This window comes from Electrona antarctica (assembly GCF_951216825.1).
Source record: "Electrona antarctica genome assembly, chromosome: 19".
In the NCBI taxonomy this organism is placed as follows: Eukaryota; Metazoa; Chordata; class Actinopteri; order Myctophiformes; family Myctophidae; genus Electrona; species Electrona antarctica.
In genome coordinates this window covers 18,852,744-18,872,633 of record NC_136800.1, presented here as the reverse complement: position 1 = coordinate 18,872,633, position 19,890 = coordinate 18,852,744, and the positions used below count along the sequence as shown (strand labels likewise).

Sequence of the window (19,890 nt, the reverse complement as noted above, 5' to 3'; positions counted from 1 at the left end):
TTCGAGACCATGGGCTATAGCCCATCGTCTCGGAGTGATTTCCGTCTTTTTTTCAAATCCTCAAAAATGATGAAAAACGGCATGCTATAGTATGCCGTCCGATATGGGCTATAGCCCATGGTCATAAATGATGAAAAACGAGGATTTGAAAAAAAGACGAAAATGACTCCGAGACGATGGGCTATAGCCCATGGTCTCGGAGTGATTTTCGTTTTTTTTTTAAATCCTCAAAAATGATGGAAAACGGCATGCTATAGTATGCCGTTCGAGACCATGGGCTATAGCCCATCGTCTCGAGTTATTTCCGTCTTTTTTTCAAATCCTCAAAAATTATGAAAAACGGCATGCTATAGTATGCCGTTCGAGACCATGGGCTATAGCCCATCGTCTCGGAGTGATTTCCGTCTTTTTTTCAAATCCTCAAAAATGATGAAAAACGGCATGCTATAGTATGCCGTCCGATATGGGCTATAGCCCATGGTCATAAATTATGAAAAACGAGGATTTGAAAAAAAGACGAAAATGACTCTGAGACGATGGGCTATAGCCCATGGTATCGGAGTGATTTTCGTCTTTTTTTCAAATCCTCAAAAATGATGGAAAACGGCATGCTATAGTATGCCGTTCGAGACCATGGACTATAGCCCATCGTCTCGGAGTGATTTTCGTCTTTTTTTCAAATCCTCAAAAATGATGCAAAACGGGATGCTATAGTATGCCGTTCGAGACCATCGGCATCGTCTCGGAGTGATTTCCGGGAAACACATCCACCAATGGGGAGGCTGTCTGTGTCCTGTCATGGTTTCTCCTCTGTATTATCTGATTAACATCCACGATAACACTTAAAAGCACTAAAGACACCTTTGATGCACAGCACCATTTATTCAAATGCTCTGTACATGATCCCAAGGCCCCATTTGAAAAGTGACACCAAGAAGAACAACTTACAACCTAAAAAACACTGAGAGCTCAGTGGCACCCTTGTTAAGATGACGTCCATGTGAGCCAGAGGTTGTGAGTTCAAATCCAGCTGAGTTCCTCCTACTTTCACTCTGCAGCATGTTTTGGAGAATAACATCCAGAAGAGAACTGGAAAGCTGTGGAGATTCTCAGAGAGCATGGTGGCACTCTGTGATAAGCTGCTGTCTATGTGAGCCACAGGTCGTGGGTTCAAGTTCAGCCCATGGCCTCAGACGGCATACTATAGCATTCCATTTTTCATCATTTTTGAGGATTTGAAAAAAAGACAAAAATCACTCCGAGACCATGGGCTATATATAGCCCATCGTCTGCATTCACCTCCTGGTGGTGCTATAATAGGGCAATGTTGAAAGGTTGTTCCTCCTCATTGTTCCTCAATGTAGTGGAATTGTGTGTGCAAAGTTTCACAGCATCTGGACGCTTGCACGCTGTGCTCAAATCTATGTATTCAAATCTATGCTCATATCTAGGTATTTTGTTCAAAACGGGCCACAACTGCATAGTTTAGATGTCAATCTTAGATAGAATATAAAAAATCACACCCGTGTGAACTGAGTGGTGTAAGGTCTTAGCCTGTCTGACAAATATCACACAGATCCGTCTTGACTATAGAGCATCTGTACCAATTTGCATGATATTTGGATCAAATCTGAAGGACTAAGTCGGCCTCCCGGTGGCAATATAAAAGGCATATTTGAAAAATGCAGGGCAGATGTTTTTCCTTGGCCTCTGGGGAGTGTGCACATACTTATGTAGATCGGTGTAGTTATAGGTAAAGACGGGACTGGGCCGATCTTATAGCGCACTATGAGGCTGATTTGAAAAATGCCATGAAGTGGCATTTCTTCCTCGGCCTAGTGGGAATGAGCATGTGTAATTCCACGGAAATTGATTTTAGGCATTTCATTCAAAAAGTTAACGAACCCATCCTGCAAACTTTGGAAGGCAATCGTAGCCAATCGGGATGTATTATGGGAAATCGGACATATCCGTGTTGATCACATGACACACACGGAACGACAGAGTGCAAAATATACTCTCCCCATGCCTTCGGCCTGGTGGAGACAATGAGGCCCATGGGACATTCTTTCAGCCTGGTACCGGGCAGTGGCTTCTCACAAAGGATACATAATAACCTGGGCTGGAACGATTTTTGATTGAGTATTGCAAAACATGATATTGTACATAATGGCAGGACTATGATATTGCCCAAGTCTATGACAAGATGTTTCAAAGTGCCCTCTGTTCCAAGTCAGTTGATATCTTTGAAAGAAGTGAATATATTGAAATGTTATGTATATAATTTGAAGAGGTGAAGTTGATCATTTATTTAAAAAAATGTTAATTGATGTATGCCGGCCCATTTATTAATGGCTAGTTTTCTATACTGCCAGCAGCTTAATTCCTCTCTCCAGGTTTTCCATCTATTCATTACCGTAGGCTTATAGGAATAGTAGAAAATCACTAATTTAAACCATTACACAAACAATCGAATACTTCGTCACTCACAAATAAAGATTTTTATTTGATACTTCAGACATATGGAAATAGCAGTTATATGTACTGTATTATATTTTATCTACAAGCCAATCTCCTTCATGAACTAGCTATGAGACTCATACAAAATGTATCCTATGGTTGTATGGTTTTTGGAATGCCTTCAGTACCATGGGTTTGACTAAAAGTACACTATGGCAATGTTCAAATACTGATTGTGAAAATCCCCACGTCCTCCCCCTATTAACCTCTTGTAGCCAGCCTTCATCTGCCATTGCAATGCATATTGCCCCAGGCAGATTAAGTCTGGCCCCTCTCAATTATGGGAGGACTTCACGGCCAAAGTGGTGACGAGCCAACCAGATTCGTCTGGAACCAGGCTATGACCAACCAGGGCCCGGTATGCAATTATGGGTCGAGACATTGCAGGAAAAAATCTAACACTGAGAGGGACGAGACTAATATCCAGTGATATTAGTATCGCGATATGCGGCTATCCCCCTATTGTGGAAAGGCAAAAGTAACTTATGTACCAGTACACAAGTTAGAACAAAGAATATTGAACCACACATCTGCCACATAACTAAAGTAGGCTTAAATTAACCATACATATATAAACTTATTTGCAGAGACGATGAGACCCCAATGGGTCAGTGCTAAAAAAGCCAAATGGGCATTACCCTGTGAATCATAGAAAAGGCCTGTTTTATCAAAGACAAGCAATCTAATCAGTTAACAATAATGTGGCACATTATGTATCAGCGTGTTTATCAGTATCGTAATGACTATGCTAGCATTAACCTATGATGACATTAAGTGTCAAACAAACTACTCATTCAGACGTTTTCTTGATCATAGCACTGCTGTCGGGCAGAAACCTTGTATCTCTTCTCTTTATTTAATGCTTTTCCTTATGTTTGAAACTGGTTAGGTCTATCTGGATTTTATGAATGTTTAACCAATGAAAAGTATATTGGATTCATAGGAACACAGATAACCTGTACTTAGTAAAGTATATTGGATTCATAGGAACACAGATAACCTGTACTTAGTAAAGTATATTGGATTCATAGGAACACAGATAACCTGTACTTAGTAAAGTATATTGGATTCATAGGAACACAGATAACCTGTACTTAGTAAAGTATATTGGATTCATAGGAACACAGATAACCTGTACTTAGTAAAGTATATTGGATTCATAGGAACACAGATAACCTGTACTTAGTAAAGTATATTGGATTCATAGGAACACAGATAACCTGTACTTAGGACATTTAGGGGGAAAAAAGCATCCACGGTTCTTTTTCTCTGAAGAGCACCGGAATTGGAGATACAAGGTTTCCACCCGAAGGCAATAAGAGTAGTGCAGCCATTAAAGGCCTGGGTCACCTTCCAAGATAACCGTGTCTCCCACTTACAAATATGCAGAGGTTTGCCAAGTTTAAACACACTTTCCCAAGCATTTGATAGGCCTCAGCTTTTGATATATATACATTCAAGTTTGTGCAGAGAACATACAAAAAGGTTTTGTTTATTCCAGCAGCTAAGATACATGTTGCAGCCGGTTATTTCAGTGTTTATAGATACTGTATAGTGACATTATATGAATGTATGAATAGAAAACACGAGTTGATATTGTAGAAGTGTAAGTCTGATTTAAAAAAAAGAAAGTGCATTATGTGCATACACGTAAATATGGGATATACGAAACTGAGCCCGAGCCCTTTACCCGGACGCACTTGATGAATATGATTATATGAATTATTCTCATTTGACTGGCATGTTTTAATTCTAGAATAATCTGCAACAAGAATAATCTGCAACAAATACACTCTTACACTAGGATGAATCATTACGCACTTCGTTATCCTCATAACATCTCTGCTTTCTCAACAAAACAAACAAAAAATAAGAACAAAAATCTAAAATCACCCACGTCTTTTAACTACAGTAACTATAGAAATGAAGCAGAAAACTAAGCAATGTGGGGGTTTGTTTCCCCGGGGACCTATCTGCTGGAGAGACCAATGATCTGCAACAGGAAGAGGAAGATCTGGATGATGTCGACGTAGATGGTGATTGCCGCGAATATGTACTCCTCTGGACTGATGGCGTACTTGCGGTTGCCGATCAGCAGCTGTGTGTGGTAAGCCAGGAACTATGAGTAAAATGGAGAGAAGAATGACCGTTAACAATTAACATAAGCTCGTTCCTAGTTGTACCTCCATATCACTAGGAGAAAAGGCCTGGGAGTGTCTAACCAGAAGTGTAGGAAGTACAAGTAGGCTTTTCACAATCATTACATAATCGTATGATCGCAATTATTTTTGCATAATCGTTTCCATTCATTTGTATGAATTCATCTGTTGAAAAACTTTCATAAATGTTTTTTATGCCAATTTTAAAGCTCACACGTGAGATTGTAGATTGGTTATTTTTGCTATTTTGTACAAGTAAATAATAATTAAGATATGGCCTAGTGTTATGGCCTGTTTTGGTACTGTATATTGAAGTTATTTGACATATCTACCCCGTGCACATTTTTATTTAAAAGCAAGGCAAACAGAAATATATTTTTTAAATCAAAGTAATGTTCCAATGTTCAATGCCAAACACAAACCAATAATTGCAAATATTGTATGACAAGTCAACAAACTAATCGTGATAGCCCCAACCAAGTACAAGGCTACATGTTTCCCAGCCTACCGGAACCTCCTGTAACCCTGTACATGGCAACTTGATTGGAAGAAACTTGTCTCCGATACCAGCAAGACTTAAACCTAAATTATTGTTCCATTGCATGTCAAAAACCTATTTTCAACAACACCATTGTGTGCGACAACGCATACTGTAAATTAGGCTTATACAGTATGAAAGTGCAAGTCAGTTCTAGTAGCCTACGTTTGGCAGTCTGGTGCTAAATTTCTGTTTACAGAAGGCTAATTGTCAGATAGACTCACTATAAGCAGAGAAATTCACATGAACTTACCAGTGTGTAGATTATGGCTCCTATGGCGGCATAAAGCATATGAAGCCATGGAATCTGCCAATGATAAAACATGACTTAAATATAGAAAAAACGAAACTGTAAGTGAGAGTGGAGATTAAATGTAAAGAGTAACTCACATATTTGAAGGAGAGCACGACGACTGAAATAATGCTCACTACAAGCATTACGATCCCCAGAACACAGAACAGGCCTTGGCACTTGGTGAAGTCAACCTAATGAGAAAAGACAGAAAAGTCACAAACATGCGAATAAACACAAATGCATAGGCACGCACGCACGCACAAACACAAACACAAACACAAACACACACACACACACACACACACCCTACCTTTGTTTGGAAACAGAAGACGGTGACAGCGATGCACACAACTGCAGTAATACCCAGGGCAAGGAACACTGCTTTTGTCTCATACTGACTGAAAACAGAGACAAATTCACCCACAATTAGCAATAGCAGAAGTGGTTTTGATATTTAGGGATTTATCCATGTATGACTAAGTATCTCTCACCTGGATATGGCCCCAGTCATGTAGGACATGGCAAGGGTCTGTGTAAAAGAAAAGCATAGTTCAGAAAAAAACACCTTTGGTTCACTTCATTAACATTTCATGACCCATAGAAATGTACCATATGGTATAGCTACGCAAAGTGACATTACACAGGCATGGCTCACGCACAGTACTTGATTAAAACGTTCCGACCAGAGGAAATCTTTATTTCAAACAACTGTCTTAGTCTAGGTCAGGGACGGATAAAAGTCTGGGTCTAGCAAAGTGGCATATCTACCATTGCAAGTCATAATGTGTAATATACATAGTCTTTTTGGCAACATCACTGGTATCTCTGTTGGCATTACAGTGTCTGTATTTGGTCTGTTATAGCTGAAATTTCCAGAATTCAGTTCAAAACAAAAACACAGAGGTACAACTCCAAAACAAATCCTAAGCACTGTGGATATTTTGGAAAGGAACAACATTGCCAGAAACACTATGTATTCACTTTAAAAGGTGGTGTAAGTGATATTATTGTTCAAAACAAAAAGTTAATTTTTAAAAATATAGTTTATATAGATAATATAGATTTTATTTAATCTCTCTCACATATATATATTCCCATTTCTCCATCTTTTTAGTAAAGAGAAAATACATTTCAGGTGGATTACAAATTTCATCCAGTCATGACTCATGAAAGAGAACTAATTAATCGGCTTCAATTTAATAGTGATCCAGTTCCAATTCTGTCTGCTCATGTATTCATCATTCAACTCTTCCAATTTCACTTGTTTATCATTTATCCTGTGTGAGGTCTCCTCCCTGATTGGATGACATTGGTATCCCAACCTGAAAATGTATTTTCTGTTCACTAAAAACCTGGAGAAAATGATACCCCTGTTACTGAACAAACATTTGATTGAACAATGATTGACTATCAAAATAGAGAGCCATTTAACACACACTTTAACAAAATAATATCACTTACACCCCCTGTATTGATGTGATATGAACAACCACTAGATGGCAATGAGGACTATCTGTTGATGACTATCTGTGATATGATGACTAGATCCTAGATAAAATGTGTGACCTGTATGCTACAAACTCTACCAGACTGAATAAAGTTATTGCAACTTAAGAATCCAAGTTTCTTCATTGATAGAAACGTCACACCACCTTTAAAACCAGTAAGTCGCCTGGGGGCGAGAAGCGACCTTGATGTCGCGTGCACTGGCCATATAGGGTATCTTTAGTGTACAGGGTGTGATGAGGTCAGATCAAGATATGGAATGTCAGAACAGGTCAGCTCCATATATGGAGATCTAAGGGCGGCAGCGGGGGCAGTGTAGTGTTGAATATACAGGGTTTGATGAGGGCCCAGGGTAGGGCCAGGCCTTAATTTTCGGGCCTATTGAGAACTCTAGTTTTCGCCGGCTGCCGGGCACAAATATCTAGAGTTTAAATGGCCAGATATCAGTCAAAAGGGAGACATCGAAAAGGAAGGATGGATGGGTAACGATCAACATATGGAATATCAGAACATCCATAAACTAATATTGATGACATCAGGGATCTCCATATATGGGCTTAATTGTGACAGCACCAGTGTTGTTTTTGTCGACTAAAACTAAGACGAAAAATGTTCGTCGACTACCTTTTTCCACTGACTAAAACTAAATGAAAACTAAGCTTTGATGACTAAAACTGAGACTAAATATAATATTGACAATGTCGTTGACGAATATAAACTAGACTAAAATGTTAGGAAGGGACTAGTGGACTAGAGATCCAGTATAAGACATTTTACACTTGGTTGCATGCTGAAAATAGCAAACAGCCAAAAAATATATATATTTTAAGAAGTGTGATGTGAAAGCGGTCCATTCAGAGAAAATGGTAGAAGAGGGAAGGTGTTTTCACTTACAAAGATCATCAGCAGAATGATGTTCCATGGATGCTTCCTCCTGTAGTACACATAGAAAGGTTAGTACAGCATTTCAAATCATGAGTAATAATGTAACACTTCCAAATGTGGCATCTGTAACTAATTCATCAATCGATAATCCCACTCACCTGGGTCCCTTACAGCAGACCAGCACAATGTGGGTAATGAAATACACAGCACTACAAACAAAAAAGGTGTGTAATTTACTTATATTAGTAACACATTCAGCTTTTAAATAGATTAATGTACAAATTAGTGTTAAATCAAATTATTTACTAATTGTGATATTATGCTAATAGTATAGAGAAGCACTTACAATGATGCCCAGTAGATGGCTGGGTTTTGCTGCACAAAATCTCTGACGGGTTCACTGTGAGATGAGAGAGACAGAGGCACCGTTACAGATGCTCTACTACTGAAATGTGTGCATATTACAGTATAAGCTCCTGCATATATGTACTGTATACCACGGAGGGAATGGAACTCGCCGAGCTAGGTGTGGAACATAGAAGGTGTGACACAGCACTTTCTGTCAGGCGTGTCGAGCCAGAAAAAATTAAAAATTAGGCTTGACCGTCATCCCCTTAACCACACCATGGCTGGTCAAATACGCCCCAGGACCCCAGAGTCACCATCCTGGTGTAAAGATTCCAGAAGGAAAAAAGGCCTTGTAGCTTGTACCGAATCGTGAGTGGATCATTATGTTCAGCTTGACCAAGTTGTTGGGGACGAGTCTGACTGCCTGCCCAAATAGGCTCCTGTTCATCACTGTGACCGCCTAACAAGGCTGGAACAGTAATGGTAGGTTCATCAGATGCATGCAGAGGCTCAAAGTTATGAGTTGGGCAGACGAGAACAAAGAAACAGGAGAGTAACACTTCAGCCTAAGTCCTGGGCTCACATCTGTGCACCGTGGACCAAAAGTTGGACCTCAGGGACAGGTGTGGGGATGTGTATATGCTCTCCTACATACTGATGCTAAGTTCATGGGGAGACTGAAGCCGATTTGGAGTGGCACACCGAGGCCTAGCCCTGGAGTTCAAATGCTGTAGTACAGCACTGAAAGGTTTTTATGAAGAAATACAGCCATACAGGACTCAGCCACCTGGGAAACGTACCCACCACACCCAGACAGTCACCGTCTATAACCCATAAATGTGGAGTTTGCGGAGCCCGGAAATTTGACCTGGAGACTAAGATGTGGGAGACTCCCTTACCTGAGAATTTAACAATCAAAGCTAACCACAGGTATTCTTAATGAACTGGTGGGTGTGGCCACATAAAAACATAATTTTAACCCATTTTGGGCGGGAACCCCTTTTGGTGTTAGCATTATGTTATGCTTTAGCTATTGAAAAATAGCAGATCTACGCGTAGCGCGCCACTCGGAGCTTGTAGGTCTGCTATTTTTGAAAAATCGAAGAACGACTGACATAGAAACATAGATTTTTCAGAAAACGGTCAGGATGTAGAAGACATTTTTAGAATCTGATCTCAGGTCAAAATGGGTTAACACTTTCTGTACACTCTTCCTAGTATACAGTAATCATAGTACCTGGGAGTCACAGCACTCCATCTTTACTCCATCTGTACTGACATTTTAATAATTATTAATAATAAGACATTGATACTGAGTTTGTGTGTATGACAGTTTATGTGGGTGCATGAGTGTGCATGTGAAAACTGGTTACAATCAACCAGTAGCGTAAACTACAGGAAGTGAGTCTGCATGTGTCTGTGTGAATGTACGTGTCTGTGTGGAGGAGAGAAGAAGCAAACAGATATGTTTAGAATGTGACACGTGTATTCATATTACTTACTTATGCATTGAATTTTCCTAAATCTTACGTTTTAAACTAACTCAATTAAATTGAACCACTGTTGCATTCAAAACTGGTATAATTCAGACAAGCTGTTGTTTTTTGAGATGCAGCTGTCTAAGGCAGACAGGAAGTTTGTGGTTGGGTGTGGGTGCTGTTTCATTTGCATCAAGATAAAGATGACTGAGGCCGGTTTAGTTTGCCGGTCCATGCTTAGGTTGAAGTCTGAACACACTAATATGGATGGCAACATCACAAGCTATGTCTGCAAGAATAATGCAGGGCATTTATTTAGTGTGTGTCCTGTCATGGCTCGCTATGTTAGTGTATGCAACTCTGGCTATGCTCACCCTGTTGTCATATCCGACCAGACAACTGATGTGCTGAAAGACTGGACCTCGTAAAAGAGGGAAGGTGCAAGCATTGGCACTGCACTGGCCGATGACAACTATAATAATATTATCCAAGGCTTTCAATTTGATTGGAAAATTGTGTGCTATTGTCCCTATTTCACTTTTTGACCTTGGCCTATTAAAAAGTTGAGCCAATCTGAGGTTGAAGTCTACAATGTCCAACCACAAGAAGTTGCTAGAAGAGACTGCAATTAAACTGTTGTTATCTGACCATTACCTCGTGCGGAAGGCAGCGATGGATGAAACAGACGGCAGGCAAGGAGGCTCAACGACCTCCAGTGCTACAGTGTTTTTTTTTACTGTCCATTCGTAAAATCAACTCAATCAATTGAAGTGCAATCTATAACGGCACTCTGAAAACCACAGACCTAGATACAGAAAGTCAAGCGAAGTTGGGCGTCTTGCTAACTATTGACTTTTCTTTGGTTTCATTACAGTACCGTCTTGGGAGGATGATGCGAGGAGATGGGAAACACGCTCTCGAGATAAGCAGACAAGGACATAGCTTAGTGACCACACAACTGTTTGAGATCTACTCGCTGCCATGAACGTAGGTTCAGGGAGAGCCTTAACACACACACACAGAGCATACTCACACAAATGTGAATACAGCCACGATTGCTGTAGTGACAAGGAGCTGGGATGCCAGAATCAGATATACCTGAGAAAGACAAAGAAGAGACATGTGAGGATGATATGCAGCTAGTTTAAATCATAATCCAACATTGTGTGCATCTGTTCAAATACTTTGCTTACATAGTACTACCGAATATGCGTGTGTGTGTGTGTGTGTGTGTGTGTGTGTGTGTGTGTGTGTGTGTGTGTGTGTGTGTGTGTGTGTGTGTGTGTGTGTGTGTGTGTGTGTGTGTGTACTGTATAGATTTACCTTCCTGATGAAGGAATGCCGTACACTCAGACTATCCCAATCACCGCCACTTGCAGCAAACCCATCACCTGTGATATAAAAAAAAAAGATAAACATTTCACCACTTAGGCATTAATACTTTAATTATTGAGGGACCCATTTATTTATTTATTATTTATTTATTTGACAGGGACAAAGCTCATTAATCAACGTCAGTGTCAGTGTCAGTTTTCACATCAATGTAAATGGGCCAGAGTTAGCCAAAGCTAAATTTCATCTGTAGTCCCTGGGCAGGCTCTTAAGAAATGAATGATAAAACGAAAGACGTAGTGTAGTGTGCCAGCACACAACACCATGCGTTGATGCCATGTGTGCATATGTGCCAGCACCCAACACTATGTCCATACAAAAGCACAATACAAAACAGATAAAAGAAAGACATAGTGTAGTGTGCCAGCACACAACACCATGCGTTGATGCCATGTGTGCATATGTGCCAGCACCCAACACTATGTCCATACAAAAACACAATACAACAGATAAAAGAAAGACAGAGTGTGTGTGCCGGCACACAGCACCATGCGTTGGTGCCATGTGTGCATATGTGCCAGCACCCAACACCATGTCCATACGAAAACACAGTACAATACAGTAAAATACAGGAACAGATCAACATGGTACAGGGGACAGAACAACAGCAACTCCACAAAGAAATGACACCGGTTGTAAATACTAAATAGTGCTGATAGTTACTCATGATTACAGATTTGAATTGTTTTTAGCCACCTTTTCAGGTTGAATTTGAAGGTCAGATAGTTGGAAGTCTCTCTTACTTCTGTGGGGAGACTGTTCCAGTGATGGGAGGCTCTAACAGAGAAGACTGTTTTACCAAAGACCAGGCCCGCGGGAAGTACTTTACACTAGCAGGGGCTGAACGTGTACCTGGGGGTGCGCGCGCGCAGTGCGCGCCGCAAAAATGCGCGTGCACGCGCATCATGCACGCGCATTTTCGCGCATTTTCACGCGCAAACGTGGCCTTTACTTTCCCTCTCCACACGCAAGTTATATATGAACAAACTGACACAGGCAATTAACCAGGATAAGGTGCCAATACTGTGATACAGCATATTTAAATCTCTTTTTTTTTCTTTCTCTCCTGTTCGAGGGGGGGCTGTGCCTGGGGGGAGGGGGTGCTACAGCCCCCCCAGCACCCCTACTTCCCTCAGCCATGCCAAAGACACTACGTCTGATTGGCACTTCACAGTCCCCTCTGGTAGTTGCCCTTGTTGCTCTGTCACCACTGTCCCTTCGATCTATGAACTGTTTCAGTGGTGGAGGTGCAAGTCCATTTAAGATCTTAAAAATGAGGCAGTCATCTGCAAAATGTTTAAAGCTGTCAAAATTAAATAAGTTGTACTTTAGAACTATATGGCAATGGTGGTAACGGTTGGGCTTTTGATCCAGTGTTTTTAATGTCTGTTTGTAAAGTGATTCTATGGGTTTTAAAGTTGTCTGATTTGTCTGTGACCAGGTTGTGAAACAATAGGTTATGTGTGAAAAAATCATAGCATGCATGAAGAGTTTAGCTGCATCTGTTGTTAGATATGGTCTTATGTGTCTGAAGTTGGATAAATTGAATTTGATTTTATTGGCTACATTTTTAACATGCTTTTTGAATGTCAAGTTTGAGTCTAGTGTAATTCCAAGATATTTAAATTCTGATACTACCTGAAGTCCTGAATACTACTACCTTCAATAAGAATGTCAGTGTCAGGGTCTGTGGAGTTTCGTGAAAAAAACATACCAACAGTTTTTTTTGTATTCAGATGCAAACATGAGTTCCTCAGCCAGTCAGATACATGGAGCATGGCTGCAATTTATAGTGTATATACTATATACACTATAAATTGCAGCCATGCTCCATGTATCTGATATATAGTATATAGATTTTGAATCTATATACTATATAGATTCAAAATCTATATACGGTATCTATATTGGTCACTGGAAATAATGGTACAGTATATATCTTAATTTGTGTTCCTTCTAGATGACACTCATACAATCTTACACATATGAAAAAGTTTCATTTCAAAATTATAATAATCAAGGGAGGAAATAAAATATTATTTGTTGATGTTAATTGCTCATTATTTTCTAAAGTTCAAACAATGAAATCGTCTAAAAGCAAGTGTAGTGGAGGCCAAGGGAGACGTGATGGTGAAAGAGATTGCATCAGAATCATCAACAGGAAGTTACTGTAGTTGTGGCCGCAGATTCATGCAGCAGTGGTTGTGAAGTTTGGTTATCTTTGTTTAACATACTTACTGTAGTTACAAACAATGATTATGAAACATGTTTGAATTAAATATAATCTAACAATGAAACAAGTAGCACTTATTATTTTGTGTTTGGATTCATTAACACTCTCCTACTGCCCACTTGGGCATGTAGCGTGTTATTGGCATGTAGCCCTTTTAAATACATATTTAACAGATGTATTCACTCATTACACACGAGTAAATAGAGATTGTCATAGGGTGGTCTGAACCATTTCTGAAGGGGGGCCCACTGTCTCAGACTTTGAAAACGCTATAAACATTACAAATGTGAAGATAGTTACTACAGTATATGATAATAAGCAAGCAACGACTTCTATTTGACTGTAATGGTAGCAGTCGTGTTGTTAGAGGGAATCACATTTGTCAGGTGCCGGAAGTTTCAAAGCAACACAGGACAGCACCACTAAAACTGTTTATTTAAAAGGACACACACAGAGTATAAATAAAAATCTGCATCAGGGCTAAACAACCATGACTCTGGCTTACCGATGACATCTGATGGTATGGTAGGTGGGATGATTGGAGGGGGCATGGGAGCATGGCTGGGGTAGGCAGCTCCTGGTGCCCCAGCAGGCAGAGGAAAACCCTGGTATGGAGCAGCAGAGTAGCCTCCTGGTTGAGCGGAGTAGCCCCCTGGTTGAGCGGAGTAGCCCCCTGGTTGAGCGGAGTAGCCCCCTGGTTGTCCTGGGTAAGGAGGTACATTCTGGCCAGGTGGGTAAGGGGCAGAAGGCTGTCCTGAGGGTGCACCACCATAGGCAGGGAAGCCATACTGAGGGGGAGGGGGGTAGTTCATTCCCGGAGGGCCATACAGCGGGGCGTGAGATTCGTCGTATCCTGGGGGAAAGTCTGACTTGGACATGTCGTTCTAGGACAGCGTTGGAGGATAAACAAAACAGAAGGAATTAGATAAAACAGAGAAGCCCTGTCATAAAAACACATTCAAAATCTTTGAATGCTACTGAAAGTCTGTAATTTCGCCCTGTAAAGGTTGAAAACAGGACACTGTTCTCAATGTCTGGAGGGTTATTCAACTGATCATGACACGGTGTTCATGCAAATGTATTTGAACATCTTTCATATATATTGGAATTTCCTAGGAGCTAGCTAGCTGCTACAAATTTGGTTTCCAGTACTGCGCTGGGAAAACTAATGTGGGGTGGAGGAGGTAGCCTGGTAAATCAGGTCTGTACAACAGATCTATCTTCATCTTGAGAGACAATAGGTACAGTATTTTTACGGGTCCCTTTATTTTTGTTTCCTGCATTTTTTTAATAATGAGTTATCATCAAAACTTTTTCAAAGAACATTCCTCAAAAAGATTAATTTCAATGATTTTTTTCAGTAAATTCATGAGGAAATTAAAGAAAAATCTAAGAAATCCCATAAATTAGAAAACAAATGTAGTGAAAAAATGCCGATGTACAAGCTCACAAGTTCACAACATACGGCGCAACGCATTGTGAGCTTGTAGATCTGCCATTTTCACTAGTTAGGGTCCCTGAGACATCAAATCTTTTATCAAAAACTGATGAAAAGGTTCATGTTTTAGGTTGTTATTAGAGAAAGTAAAAGATGAGTGTTATTTATTTTTTCATTTGCTGCTCTCTTTCATTTTAGCGATTTTAGCTAATTTTGGCAGGGGGCGGGGCATTCGAACATGGGGCTAAATAAATACAGGTACTTGTACCTGTATTTATTGTACGGCGATTGTGTCTCATAGGAGGGCTGTGGGCAGTTCAGAAACCGTCCTCCAGTGACATCATCAATGGGGAATACAAGCTAATAGAAACTGCAGGCTTTCTAGTCCTGAAAAGTTGCAATGCGAAAATGGAAGGCCTCATTCTCACGATAATGAAAATCTAAACATTTTTGTAAAAACATCTTGCTTAAAAATAATCTGCCTAATGATGATGTCACTGGAGGACGGTTTCTAAACTGCCCACAGCCCTCCTATGAGACACAGACAGAAAAGAATCGTGCCATTTTATCATGATTATAATTATTAGTGAGGACCTATTATATGAAGAGTTGAAAAGTGGTGAAGTGGTCCTTTAACCTACTATTTGGAAAGATTTGTTTTAACTTTTGCCTAGAATAATCATGACATGCCCAAAATAGGAACACCAGGGCTAATGTGATTAAAATAGCTGTGCCTCCGCTACCCACAAACATGCATATGTACAGTCAAACTCAAGAAACAGAACCTAAACAAAGGACTTTGTTAGTGTGAATACACAATAGACAGATGGTGGTTACTGTAAGGATTTGGAGAGGGTAATAATAATACTTGTCCTGGACCAAGGAGACATTTAGCATGAAGTGAGTTATGCCTCTTGGGTCATATCAAGTTGACGTGAACATGTGGTTTTTCTCAGAGCTGTGGTTCACACAAACCACCGTAGACCCACTGCGTAATATGCCTCTCATACCGCCAAACATTACAATAGTATGAACATGTCCCCTGGGGAAATTTCTAATAACCATTAAGACTGTATGCTCTAAAATACACACTAGCACGAGGTCACCTAGAGCCAAAGTAAAGAATGTGTCATAAGGTTTACTTTGGTGCAAAGCCCACAAACAAAAACAATACCCATTAAACTAATACAAACCTAACTGATATTTTTTTGTCCTGAATCACCATGAAATGCCAAATATCAAAAATGAGTTCCATATAATTTGCAGTGACTTTTATTTAGGGAAATAACCAGAAAAGGAATTCAAAATGCCTCCACCTTCCATTACGTAATGACATCATGTCACAAGCGCTAAGCAACAGTAGAAAACACAAAATAGGAAAAGGAAAACATACTTCAGCCACAGCGCTACCCTGCTTCCAATGGAACAGTCGCACAATGACTTGGTTAACAGCATCATCACCATTCACATAAGAAGTGTAAACAACGTCATCAACATCATGATTCTGAATCATTGTTGATGACCGTTTCCACCATGGTGTTCTGTGGGTTTGTTTACTTCTATATTAGCCTAAAGCAAATGAGCTATGACACACATAGTATGACATACAGTAATGATTCATCAATGGCCTTCTAAAAGAAACCATAACTTTTTTGTATTGGTTGGTTGGTTGATTGATTGATCTATCTAGTGTTGCTTTGGGGAAATGTAGTAGAGACCTCAGATAAATAACAGAACACATACAGTGGCCTACAGTAATCACCACACCCCATACCACAGTGAGGAGACAGATAAGGTGATTAACCAACAACTGTAGTACGGTAGCCTTACAGCTGAGGATGGATCCTAAAAAGAAGCCATTACATTACATCAGCCTGAAACGCTGACTGGGTAGGGGTAGGCCAGGGTCAATAGTTTTCATATCGAATCTGGAGTGGACACACTACACTGGACAGTGGCTTACAAGTAAAAGATAGGTGTGTATTGGACACCCTGGATAGTGCTTACTTGAGAAAATAATGGACTTTACTTTAACTTCTTGGCTTGGACTCTTAATTGTCCAATTGTTTGGGTGTACAATCCCAAACTCAGCCCAATGTGACAAAGTTCCACTAGTAACCAGGTCAAAGTTCCACTAGTAACCATTGGAGCCCCTGCCCCATACTTAGCTAAAAAGGGCCGAGGTCAAGATCCCGCTGGGCGCTTGTAGATCGGCTATTTTCGGTGCGCGACACCATCGTACGATCAAGTATAAATATATGCTTACATTACAAAAAGCCTATTCATTTTAGGGAACCAGCCTGGGATAACAAATTAACAATAACATGTTACATTACATGGCTAAACATTTCACGTTATTATAAATATCACTGATGTAACCTATGGATGCAACACTTCTAAACCTGCTTTAATTACATTTGTAGCCTCATACAGAATTTGTGACGAAGTCTGTAAAAAATGTTCGACTCACCAAGAAAAGTTTCCAAAGAAAAGAAAAGAAATGTTAACCACAGCTCAGCGTTCGATTTATGGAACACGTATGCTTTACAAATCCAACCAAGCGTTCCAATAAGAGACACAAGCACAGTGTAGAAACAGATACATCTAAAACATGAATCCCCCTTAAAAAAAAGTTAGCGCAGCAGGTCCACTCCAGATGTCCAACGACCAACATGGAAGCCTCATTTCCTGTAACTTCGTGAACAGATGGGTGGAGCCCTGGGAGGAGCTGTGTGTGCGTGTGTGTGTGTGTGACTGCGTGTGCGTGTGCGTGTGTGTGTGTGTGTGCGTGTGTGTGTGCGTGCGTGCGTGTGCGTGTGCGTGGTATATATATATATATATAATATATATATATATATATATATATATATATAATTATTTTTTTCCTTATTTTTTTCCCCTTCTTCTTTCTTTCTTCCCCCACACTTTCTTTGGCAATGTACGTTTACATTTACAATTACTAATTGGATTGAATTGAATTGAATGTGGATTCATGCTCAGTCCACTGAGAGTGGCCTCATTCCCTGGTCCACCCTATCCCGGCTGCAACCCCACCCATATGTAGTGAACTGTGTCTGTGAGACGTCACCCAGCTTTAAAAGACAGGTTTCCCCAGTATTATATGTTAGCATGACATGGCCAGACTAGGATTTATTTTTCCTGTGACAGATTTGTCTTATTTCCAAACTACCAGTATGACACGAATTATACCGTAGTATTTACTTTTAGTACATTGTGTACATCTCATTGTATGCACCTTAATTAACAACAACAATAACAGCATAACATTTTGGCCCGGCCCGTTGGCATAGCGGTCCAGGCACCTAGGGGCAGACAGCGTGTCGCAGGTTTGAATCCCAACCCAATTGCTGCGTGTCACTTCTCATCTCTCTCTCCCTATTTCCTGTCAATCTACTATCAATGGAAGCAGAAAAAGGCAAAAAAATATATAGGCCATATATATATATATATATATATATATATATATATATATATATATAGTCTAATAAAAGTAGGGCCTATATTCCATCACCATTAGACTCCGCCTGACAAGTAGGCTATTTATTTATCTATCCTGAAGGATAAAAAAACTAACAGGGCCAAAGAAATGATTTGCGGGAATTTACTAGGACTGGTACAGAACCAGAGACCATCAACCCACTGGGAAACACACCGATAACTGGCCAACTCAGAACCACAACTGTAACAACTTTGTTAAAACTGTAAACAAAAGCCAGCAAACAACTGTTGTAGCTGTGTCGAACACAGGCATTTTACTCCCCCGACACAGTACATAGTTAAAGTCCCTTTCACCATATCCCTTAAAATGTAAATATATAAGACTACGTATTTTTTCTTCAATGGAAATATCCTAAAAAACAGGGTCGTATTATAATCGGGGACTAGACTATTTGACATTCAATGTTCTTTTTCCACAAATGAGTCTTGAAAATGGGGGTCGTCTTATAATCAGAGTTGTCTTATATTCGGCGCAATACGGTACTTAGAACAAATCATCTCTGTTAAACCAGTAAGACGCCCTGAGGCCGAGAAGCGACCTCACGCAGAAACAACAGAGCTTCTAAATACGGCACAGTTGAGAAGCAGGAGTTAAACTCTTAATCTGGACTCTGGTGTCAGTAAAGTCAGATGTAGAGTTGCTGGTCGGCCCCATATATTCAGATCTAGTATGTCAAACGTATGGCTATCCAGGGTTTGATGAGGTCAGTGTCGTGATCTTCATATGTGGAGATCGGTGATGATAGTCAGCTCCACAGTAAGACGCCAACAACCATAGAGATCTAAGGGTCTCCATGATGTCACGTGATGTCACGAGGCGTGATCATATATGGGGGTGTGATGTCACCAGGCGTGATGTCGCATGGCGTGACCATATATGGAGGCATGGGTGACGCAACGAAACAAACATAGTAAATGCGACCTACAGTCACAATAAATACATGCCATTCTTTTTGAGTGGTGCAACCACTCCCTTAAGGAGCTATGTGTGTGGCTGGATGGCTGGCTGGCTGGCTGCCTGGGTGGGTCTGAGCACAAAAATAGCATGGTTGTTTTTCACCACCTAACAAGCAACGTAACACACACACAAACACACACGCACATATTAACTGTATATATGATGATTTCGGGTGTGCCAGTACCAGAGGCGTATCTACAATAAGGCGAGGGCAGGCGTCCGCCTGTCCAAATCCATTTCTGGCCTGGCCAAAATCCATACAATGAGAAAAAAAGAAGACAAAAACAAGACCTGAGAACTATTAATGGACAGCTGATTGGCCGTTGCGGTAGAGCGCAACCCTCAATCACCCATTGGAATGTAAATGCATGCCTTTCAGCCTTTGTATTGTATGTATTGTACAATTGTGCGCGGGGAGACGACAATTAACACATGATCTTGCCTGCCCAAAACGTAATTCCTGGATACGCCACTGGCCAGTACAGTACAGTACAGTACAGTACAGTACAGTACAGTACAGTACAGTACAGTACAGTACAGTACAGTACAGTACAGTACAGTACAGTACAGTACAGTACAGGGACCCCCACACTGTAACTCTGTCATTTCTCAACCGTTTCG

At 40.4% G+C, this 19,890-nt stretch overlaps 1 protein-coding gene across 2 annotated transcripts; it reads right to left on the bottom strand.

The window, feature by feature from the left end:
• Positions 1 to 2,482: 2,482 nt before the first annotated feature.
• On the bottom strand, positions 2,483 to 17,510 carry LOC306943564 (protein lifeguard 3-like). 2 transcript variants are annotated; one of them, XM_079529973.1, is made up of 13 exons: positions 17,263 to 17,510; positions 13,860 to 14,238; positions 12,782 to 12,808; positions 11,053 to 11,120; positions 10,763 to 10,827; positions 8,250 to 8,303; positions 8,062 to 8,112; positions 7,913 to 7,952; positions 6,004 to 6,041; positions 5,823 to 5,910; positions 5,608 to 5,703; positions 5,471 to 5,524; positions 2,483 to 4,639 (listed from the first exon to the last, which is right to left on the bottom strand). In XM_079529973.1, exons 2-13 carry the CDS (start codon positions 14,230 to 14,232, stop codon positions 4,490 to 4,492), a joined length of 1,104 nt encoding a protein of 367 aa, XP_079386099.1. In that variant the 5' UTR covers positions 14,233 to 14,238; positions 17,263 to 17,510; the 3' UTR covers positions 2,483 to 4,489. The 2 variants fall into 2 exon arrangements, with proteins under 2 accessions (XP_079386099.1, XP_079386100.1); XM_079529974.1 differs by lacking the exon at positions 12,782 to 12,808 and having other exon boundaries at positions 17,263 to 17,508.
• Between the last annotated feature and the right edge of the window lie 2,380 nt (positions 17,511 to 19,890).

What these genes read in the sequence shown, in the direction of transcription:
- LOC306943564 (XM_079529973.1), bottom strand. Translation starts at nt 14,232, where the DNA reads ATGTCCAAGTCAGACTTTCCCCCAGGATACGACGAATCTCACGCCCCG. An exon ending in CATACCATCAGATGTCATCG is followed by an intron (nt 12,809 to 13,859) that starts GTAAGCCAGAGT and finishes GAAACTCCACAG; the next exon opens with ACCCTGACACTGACATTCTT. An exon ending in GTGGCTGTATTCACATTTGT is followed by an intron (nt 8,304 to 10,762) that starts GTGAGTATGCTC and finishes CTCATCTCACAG; the next exon opens with TGAACCCGTCAGAGATTTTG.